The sequence below is a fragment of the Syngnathus acus genome, chromosome 11 (assembly GCF_901709675.1).
Source record: "Syngnathus acus chromosome 11, fSynAcu1.2, whole genome shotgun sequence".
Classification (NCBI taxonomy): domain Eukaryota; kingdom Metazoa; phylum Chordata; class Actinopteri; order Syngnathiformes; family Syngnathidae; genus Syngnathus; species Syngnathus acus.
The window spans coordinates 7,382,086-7,391,470 of NC_051096.1; the positions used below are offsets into that span (position 1 = coordinate 7,382,086).

Consider the following 9,385-nt stretch of genomic DNA (forward strand, 5'->3'; position numbering starts at 1 on the left):
TCCCACCTCCAATTAGAACATGAACTCACCACTGATGGACAAACAATAAAAGCAGCCAGGAGTCAATGTTTCCCAATTTTTTCAGCTCATGACTTTAATGTGATTGGCTTTTTGCAGAATCATTCCTTCAACCAATAGTCTTGTGAAAATCACGCCTGAAGAAGTCAATGACACACAAAAGCGCAATGGTCGAGAGTCCCTCCAACATAGAGGTGAGAAAAGAGATCACAGTCACGCCTCATTCGTGCTGCATTATTTGTGATTGAGGTCTTGTGGTGTTTTTTTTTCCTCCTCCAGCTCAACGGCGTCAAACGTGTCGACTCTGAAGATGCGGAAGACAAACAAATCAAATGGGACAACAAGCTGCAGTATTTGCTCACTTTGATTGGCTTTGCAGTTGGATTTGGAAACATCTGGCGCTTCCCCTACCTTTGTCAAACTTACGGAGGAGGTAAGATGCCATCATTGAGCATTTTGAAAAGAGTTGAAGGCTGTCAATCAAAAGGGTTGCTACTTTCCCAGGGGCCTTCCTAATCCCATATGTGATCGCTTTGATCTTTGAGGGTCTCCCCCTCCTCTATCTGGAGTTGGCGATCGGGCAGAGGCTCCGCAAGGGAAGCATTGGATCATGGAAGCACGTCTCACCCATATTGGGTGGAGTAGGTGGGTGAGCATGGAATGCCTTACTCCTTTATTTCTTTGGAGTTGTGTTAACATGGTTGTTTTCTTCTTGCAGGCATTAGTTGCATGTTTGTGTCTTTCCTGATTACCCTTTTCTACAACTCGGTCCTGGCTTGGGTGATGTGGTACTTCTACAACTCCTTCAAAAATCCTCTGCCTTGGAGCCAGTGTCCAGTTAATGACACAAGTGTGTCTTTGTGAAGGCTTCAGCATTCTTCGAAGAACATTTGACAATGTCTAAATGAGCCATTGTAATTGCCCCATGCAGATTTGACTCGAGAATGTGAGAAAAGCACGTCGGTCAACTTCTTCTGGTATCGTCAGACCCTCAACATCACCACTGACATTGAGACCAACGGTTGTCTGCAGTCGCGGTTGGTGGCTTGCCTGGCTATTGCCTGGTTGATGGTCTATATCTGTTTCATCAAAGGAATCAAGTCCATGGGAAAGGTCAGTTGGAAACATGTTTAGTTTGACTTTTGTATTTAAACTTGCCTTTGTTTTTAGGCAGTATATGTGACAACCACTTTGCCCTACCTGGTTCTCACCATTTATCTGGTCCGTGCCCTCACCTTGCCCGGAGCCATAGATGGACTGGTGTATCTTTTCACCCCAGATGTAAGTTTTCCTTGCTTAAGCATTACGGATCCAAACTTAACAGATGTTTTTTTTTTCCCAGTGGGAGATACTGAAGAACCCTCAGGTGTGGCTTGACGCCGCTACTCAAATCTTCTTCTCTCTCTCAGTGGGCTTTGGAGGTCTCATTGCATTCTCCAGCTACAACAATGAGCAGTAAGAAGATGTCATAGACAAAGTCGCGTGTGTTGTACTGTACTTATGCATTCTTTTCTTCATTTTTTTTGTTCTGTGCAAATTAGCAATAACTGCGAGAAGGATGCACTTTTGGTGGGAATTACAAACAGTGCCACATCCCTGTATGCCTCCATCGCCATCTTTTCCATTCTGGGCTTCAAAGCCAACAACGACTTGCAGAACTGTCAGATTGAGTACGTGAGGGTCTTCCAGGAGATTTACAGTCTGACTTACGAGACCGACTTCAAGTTTCTCAACGAGACTAACGTAACCTATAACCGGTTGATTGAGTCTTTGAAGACGGGAAATCCAGAAATAAACTCCACGCTGTTACCGAGAGAGTGTAACCTAAGCACCTTCCTTGACCAGGTAATTCTGAAAAATACTTTTTTGGATTGAGATGTTATTCCAGTAGATCCGCCAGAGGCTTGATACCAATTCAGAAAACATCTCTTTTTTTTTACCTTAGAGTGCATCTGGAACTGGCCTGGCTTTTATCACCTTCACCCAAGCAGTGCTGGAGATGCCCTACCCTCAGGTATGGGCGACCTTGTTTTTCCTGATGCTCCTCAGCTTGGGCCTGTCCTCCATGTTTGGCACTCTGGAGGGAGTCCTCAACCCCATTCGTGAGCTCGACATCATGCCCAAATGGCTCTCCGTTGAAGTGTGGACAGGTACGTGAAAATCAATGAGATGGAAAGTGAGAAGATAGTTGCAATTTTTGTTTTTTGCAGGGTTCATCTGCTTGACTGCCTTTTTGATTTCGCTCATCTTCACCATGGGTTCTGGGAACTACTGGGTTGAGGTGTTCAACACTTACGTGGGCTCCATCCCCCTCCTCATTATTGCATTTTTCGAAGTGATTGGAGTGTCGTATGTCCGCGGAATGAAAAGGTCTGAATTTCTTCTTATATCTTTCTGTAAAAAAAAAAAACAAAAGAGTAATTTGTTTTCCTCTTTGTCCTCAAGATTCAGTCACGACATCTTTTTAATGACCGGGAAGAATCCCTGTCGTTACTGGAGAATTTGTTGGACTATCATCAGTCCGTTGATGATTATCTCAGTATTGATTGCGTACGTGGCTCTGGAGGCACAGCATGCTCCCACCTTTGGCACATGGAATCCTGATTATGTAAGCAAATTGTACATTTCTCATTTGACTTCCAGTTTGGAAAGATGTCTTTTTTTTTTTTAGAAACTGTTTCCCCAAACTGAGGTCAAGCCTTACCCGGGCTGGTTGGTTGCCATCAGCGTATTGCTCAGTTCCGTGCCGTTGAGTCCCATCCTTGTTGTGGCTTTGTACCACAGCATCAAGAACACGTCCAGGCGTAATGTCAACCCGTACAGGGTTTCCATGGAGAATTCCCAGCAGGAGGAGCAGCAGTCCATGTAGCGCTAGTTTGTTAACATCATGATAACGGCATGTTGATACAATGGAATTAATTTATGATGTGATTTTTTTCATCATGTTAGTGATATGATCACGATATTTTAATGTCGGTACTTTCGGCACACAAATGACATTGGAACTTATGGAAAAATACCACAAAGGGTAACACGGCTTGGACTTTTTCATGGAAAAATACCAAGTGTAAGTCAAAGTCCACACCGTGCACAGAATGTAGTAAAATAGCTGGCCGATTTTCAACTAGCCATCTTTATTGATTGTACGGCTGCTTTACTGGTGGTGGTTTATGACTAGTGTCTCATTAAAGAGCTTGGGCTCAAGTGTGGCCTTCTGGGTTGAACGGGTGCAAATTGAATTATCAGATGATGCTGCACGTGAGTGAATACATATATTAAATACACCTTGAGCATATTTTCTGTTGCATCCTTGGCTGAGAAGGGGGAACTCTACTTTAAAGTCCCAATGATCGTCACACATCTGGGTGTGGTGAAATTTGTCCTCTGCATTTAACCCATCCCCGGGTGATTTTAATCCATCCCCTGGGGGGGAGGGGAGCAGTGAGCAGCAGCGGTGCCGCGCTCGGGAATCAGTTGGTGATCTAACCCCCCAATTCCAACCCTTAATGCTGAGTGCCAAGCAGGGAGGCAATGGGTCCCATTTGTATAGTCTTTGGTATGACCCGGCCGGCCGGGGTTTGAACCCACAACCTTCCAGTCTCAGGGCGGACACTCTACCACTAGGCCACTAAGCTTTATATCCCATCATCAAATAGATTGAATCAAAACCTTGTATTATGAGCAATTTGCACGCATTTGCGGAAAGCAAAACCTTTGCAAACGTCTGCTCCGGATTTGCGCACAAATCAGCCAGTACAAAATGTTACAGCTGATAAAGAAGGGAAAGCGCTGAGGGGGCCGTATTAGCGCTAAATGGTTACTTTTCTTGCTTTGATGCATTCCATCCAGATTAGTTTGCTTCAATTGTTGATGCTGACATATTTAAAACTGTTAATTTGTTAACAATTTGACCTTCAAGCAAAAACTGCCCGCATTCGTCATACTCCTTAAATTCCTGTATACTGCACGGGACATTAAATCCCATAAAAGTGTGTTTTGCATATTTTGAGGTCAACGAAACAATGACAGGTTATCCATTTGGCAAGTCACTAAACCATCATCATCTTTGCATATTTGTGCTGTTTGATGCTTTAATGTCTGTCATAAAAACCAAAAGTCTTATCTCAAGAGTACACAAAGGTTATATTGTCATCTGCACCAGTAACTTGGCTGGAAGCTGCTGATAGGACACCGAAGGACAGCCCCCAAGAGAGCCAAAGGCAGCTGATAAAAGACAAGCCCCGCACATTGAAAACCTCCACACTCAGGTGAGAACAAAACGGAGAGCTTCAACTTTCATTTTAGTGCATGTTACCATTAAAGGACTTTAGTGACAATTCTGGAATCGGCCCGCAATATTTGGCCAGTGCGCGATGGACAAAGCAAGAGATGTGCAGGAGGAAGTCACATGGAACAACAAGATTGAGTACATGCTGACCTGCATCGGTTTTGCAGTTGGCATTGGAAATGTTTGGCGTTTCCCCTACCTGTGTCAGATTTATGGAGGAGGTGAGTGACTTATTCCGTTTCCCACGTTAAGTGAGTTGCCGGCCGGCTCTGAAAGCGCTGGTCTTGATTCACTTCCTCATAGTTGACAGTGAAGGTCAAGCTGTACAAACATTGAATCACATTAATGTGCAGCGGGGGTTATCAGCTTGATTAATTGGCACGGCAGGTGTTGCCCAGAATAACGCTTAACTATTATTAAAGAGCCGTTTCAGAAAGTTAGAACTACTGTTTGCATTCTCAGGAGCGTTCCTCATCCCCTATCTGATTGCGTTGGTGTTTGAGGGTCTCCCCTTGCTCTACTTGGAGATGGCAATTGGACAGAGGCTCCGCAAAGGAAGCATCGGAGTGTGGAAGAACATCTCGCCCTTCCTGGGTGGAGTGGGTGGGTGTCCCGGGATATTTCGGTACATGAAATTGGGAGTTTGTTTGGATGTTATTTTCTCCACGTAGGCATTGGCTCCATGATTGTATCGTTCCTGGTGTGCAATTTCTATAATACCATCCTGGCCTGGGTCTTTTGGTACTTTTTCAACTCCTTCCAGAACCCTCTGCCATGGAGCCAGTGTCCACTCAACGATAACCGTACAGGTAATTCCATGAAACCAACCAGAACACAATGTGTGCATAGGACTAGTTTCACTTCTATTCTGGGCGTTACCAAAGGAGTGCCCCAAGGCTCTACCCCGGGTCCCATTTTCTTTCAATTGACATCAAGAGTTTTTTGGCAAATTTGTCAAACATTTCTCCAACTTGTGAAAATCAATAACCACAGATATTGTTTTGTTACCTTATCAATGATCCATGCAGGCTTGAATGACGAATGCGCGAAGAGCACTCCGGTCAATTACTTCTGGTACCGTCAGACCCTCAACATCACCACTGACATTTCGATCAGCGGTTCTCTTCAGTGGTGGTTGGTGGTCTGCCTGGCCTGCGCCTGGTTGATAATGTATATCTGTATGATCAGGGGAATCCAGTCTGTGGGGAAGGTCAGTGGACAGCAAACATGGTCAAGACCACTTCTCCATGTCTTTCAATGAATGTTATACAATTTAGGCTGTGTATGTGACAACCACCTTACCCTACGTGGTACTCACCATTTTTCTGGTCCGTGCCCTCACCTTATCCGGTGCTGCAGATGGACTGCTGTATCTCTTCACTCCTGATGTAAGCTTCTTCACTTTTGGGCGGACATTTGAGCATTACGAGAGCCTGATGTCTCTGTTTTCAGTGGGAGATACTGAAGAACCCTCAAGTGTGGTTAGACGCCTCGACCCAGATCTTCTTCTCGCTTTCCGTGGCCTTTGGAGGCCTGATAGCGATCTCCAGCTACGCTAATGAGAAGTATATTGTCGAAACTCTTCACGAGTACTTGTGTAGTCCGCTCTTTGATCTGCACTGTTCTGTGTGTACTAGAAACAACTGCGAGAAGGACGCAGTCATCGTTGGATTAATAAACAGCGGCACGTCTCTATACGCCGCCATTTCCATCTTTGCCATCCTGGGTTTTAAAGCTAACGCCGGTTTTGACACCTGTCTAAAAGAGTACGTACAGATGCATTGAATTGATCAAAATGGAACTGGTCTGGAAGACATATTGATCAGGCTTTATTAGTTCAACATTAGGACAGCCATAGCTGGGGTGTGGGTGATACCATTGGTGGTTTTGAGGGGGCGGGGGTGTCACTAACTTAGAAGATAAACAGTCGAGTGTCCACATCAAGACAGAGGCTAGTGCAGTCCTACCCTAGCCTTGTGCATGAACTGATAAAGCCTGTTCGGGTGACAGGCCAAAAAGTCTTCTCAGATGACCAGAACATTTTAGCAGAGATCGATTAAATGCCCTGAGAATAAATTAGCTGGATGAATGAGAGTATTCAAAGGCACGTTCGAATCTAACTATTAAGCCTCCTTGAAATATTTTTATTTGCAGAAATATCTTGGCTTTGACCAACCACTTTGAGTTTTCTGACCAGAATATAACAAGGGACAATTACGACCACTGGATTAAGTATCTGAATCAAACAAATCCAGATGAGCTGGCCAGTCTGCAACTGATACCCTGCGTCCTGAAAACTTTCCTTGACCAGGTGAAGTCATTCTCAACACGCATCCATCTGTGCATTCTCACGGGTTGTTTCCTCCCATTTCATTTAATTGCACTCAATGTACCAGACAAAAATGTGAACTATTTCTTTTTAATCACAGAGCGCTTCTGGAACCGGCCTGGCTTTTATCGTGTTCACCGAAGCGGTACTGGCGATGCCGGGTTCGCAGATATGGGCATTATTGTTTTTCCTAATGCTCTTCAGTTTAGGACTCTCCTGCATGTTTGGTAACGCAGAGGGAGTCCTAAGGCCCTTCAATGACCTCAATCTGCTACCCAAGTCGGTACCCCAATCACTTATTACAGGTACCTGACATTTTGTTGCTATTAAGTCAAAAGGCTGCATTTGTTTCCAATCCATGATTTTGTGCATTTTCTGTGTGACATTCGCAGGGGCCTTCTGCTTGATTTCATTTTCGATTTCGCTCATTTTCACCATGGGTTCTGGAAACTACTGGGTGGAAGTCTTCAACAGCTACGTGGGCTCGGTTCCCCTGCTCATTATTGCGCTTTTTGAACTTATTGGAGTCGTTTATATCTATGGAATGAGAAAGTATTGATTCATTCTTATCTTGCACAATCACTGGCGGAGCTAGGATTATTTTCCTTGAGGGGGCGTTGTCAATGTTATCTTAGCAAAACAAAAACTTACAAAGTAAAAAAAAAATCTTCAAAAATACTCTATAAAGATAAATTGTAAAGTACTTACGGGGGATGGATACAATGTGGAAAAAATACCCGGAATAATCAACATATTTCAGGGGGGGGTTCAGTGCCCTCGCCAAACCCCCTCTAGCTCCGCCAGTGTACACAATCCAAGTCAGTTTGCAGCACAAAATTCATCTGTATGTCCTTTTTGTCTCCTCAGTTTCAGCGAAGACATCTATTTCATGACTGGGAAGAGGCCAAATATTTATTGGAGATTTTGTTGGACTTTCATCAGTCCTTTAATGCTTCTGGTCGTGTTAATTGCATATGTGGTCCTCCAAGCCCAGAAACATCCCACATACCCTGCATGGAATCCTGCTTATGTAAGTAACTTAAAATAAAAAAACACATTTATGGCCTGATTCCTGAATGTACACAATTTCATCCTTTGCTTCAGGAACTCTTTCCCAAAACAGAGACGAAGCCCTACCCAGACTTTGTGTTTGCCATAATCGTCCTCCTTTGTACAGTGCCAGTGGTTCCCATCCCACTGATGGCTCTCTACAAAGGAATCCAAAAGGTCAGGAAGAGGTCTTCTACACGAGGGGGACTAAGCCCGTATGCCAATGAGGCTTTTGAAAACGAAAGGCAGAAACATCAGGAGCAGTAACCTCTGCAGATGTTATCATGAACTATCTTTGCATTCCTGAAAAGGAACCTCCTGCGCACGTCTTTGCTTTTTTTTGTGTTCTTACCTTCTGTCAAGAATCAGATATTGTCGTCTTTTGGGAGATGAGTAGTTTGGAGTTATACTTCATGACTTGTGGGGGAGTGGGAAGGAATTCTGGCATCATTACAAAGGATGTTTTTTAGAGAGACAAAGGCTATTGATATGTCACTCAATAAAAATTGAGCGTACTTACACAATATCATGTAGAAAGGCAAACCCGGTGTACATCTGCACTTTATTTAACAGATACAAACAAAATGCTTTTTTAGCCTTAAAATTCAAAACGCACACAACCACAAAAAAATAAAAAAAGGCCCATAGCAGCCGCAGAAAGTTGACAGGGTTCTTTGCGACCGTTCGGCCAAAGGGTAAATTCTGGGCACACACACGGAATCTAAAAATAGCCCAAAAAGGAAATCAAAATGTTTGCATAATGTCCTGAATGTCAATTCAATTACTTCCCCGCTCATAGTAGGTAGTGATTAACCAGCCCTTTTACAAAGTCAAAAGAGGACGAGGTCACTGTTTATCTTTTGAGTAATTAAATACATCAAGTCATTTGATCATACTAACAATGTAAAAATATAAATATAATTAATTCAGTGGCATTGTCGGCCAAAGTTACTTAATTTATGAATGATCCCTTTTAATGGCTTCTGTTAACATGGAAACTTCGATCGTGCAAATGGGCTCAGTGAGCATCTTGCATTTTTTTGGGGGGTGGGGGGTGTACACGCACGCACAAGCAAAACTGTGAGCTGTCTCTTATGATGAGATCTAAGTAGGTGCAAAGTGCAAAGGACTTAAAGGAAACCATAAAATGACAAATGACAAACCCGAGAACAAAAAGCCTATGGTATATTATTTACAGCTGACAAGCGGCTTCACTTGGAATAATCTTTATAGAGGTCGAGCGTGGACGTGTCTAACAGCGGCAAAGGCCAGCAGTCCGGCTAATGTGCACATCTGTAGAAAGCAATGGGAGAAAAAAAATGGTTACTCTATTGGTCGTCTATTGACGTGAGAGTGACCTGGAGGAGGCAAACCCCTTTTTTTTTTTTTTTTAATATTCTCATTTTGATTGCAATGTAATTTACAACTATTTTTAACTTTTCTGCAATGTGTGTCTTGACATATGAAGGGATTGACAATAAAGCTGACTTTGACTTTGACTTTGAATAAATTGTCACAAAAACAAACAAATGCAATAAATGTAATATTGATCATGCAACTGGGTAACAGGATAAATAAATTGCTATTCTAAAATAGGATTCACTTTTTACCTGGTGGCAGTTCGGCACTTCCTGAAGCTCGTCGTCGTAGCCGACGAAAATGTAACTTACGAAGGATTTGAAGAGATCGTGGACAGAGGC

At 43.4% G+C, this 9,385-nt stretch overlaps 2 protein-coding genes across 3 annotated transcripts; both read left to right on the forward strand.

The window, feature by feature from the left end:
• Positions 1 to 507: 507 nt before the first annotated feature.
• LOC119130658 (sodium-dependent neutral amino acid transporter B(0)AT3-like) lies at positions 508 to 2,898 on the forward strand. 2 transcript variants are annotated; one of them, XM_037264523.1, is made up of 10 exons: positions 508 to 663; positions 737 to 868; positions 950 to 1,131; positions 1,189 to 1,299; positions 1,361 to 1,473; positions 1,560 to 1,863; positions 1,964 to 2,168; positions 2,229 to 2,388; positions 2,464 to 2,626; positions 2,690 to 2,898. In XM_037264523.1, the coding sequence occupies exons 2-10, from the start codon at positions 748 to 750 to the stop codon at positions 2,885 to 2,887; spliced, it is 1,557 nt and encodes a 518-aa protein (XP_037120418.1). In that variant the 5' UTR covers positions 508 to 663; positions 737 to 747; the 3' UTR covers positions 2,888 to 2,898. The 2 variants fall into 2 exon arrangements, with proteins under 2 accessions (XP_037120418.1, XP_037120417.1); XM_037264522.1 differs by having other exon boundaries at positions 2,229 to 2,626.
• Positions 2,899 to 4,106: 1,208 nt separating this feature from the next.
• slc6a18 (solute carrier family 6 member 18) lies at positions 4,107 to 8,296 on the forward strand. The gene is made up of 12 exons (XM_037264521.1): positions 4,107 to 4,527; positions 4,769 to 4,909; positions 4,978 to 5,115; positions 5,335 to 5,516; positions 5,584 to 5,694; positions 5,759 to 5,871; positions 5,944 to 6,072; positions 6,461 to 6,617; positions 6,736 to 6,940; positions 7,028 to 7,187; positions 7,503 to 7,665; positions 7,740 to 8,296. Exons 1-12 carry the CDS (start codon positions 4,392 to 4,394, stop codon positions 7,950 to 7,952), a joined length of 1,848 nt encoding a protein of 615 aa, XP_037120416.1. The 5' UTR covers positions 4,107 to 4,391; the 3' UTR covers positions 7,953 to 8,296.
• Positions 8,297 to 9,385: the final 1,089 nt, after the last annotated feature.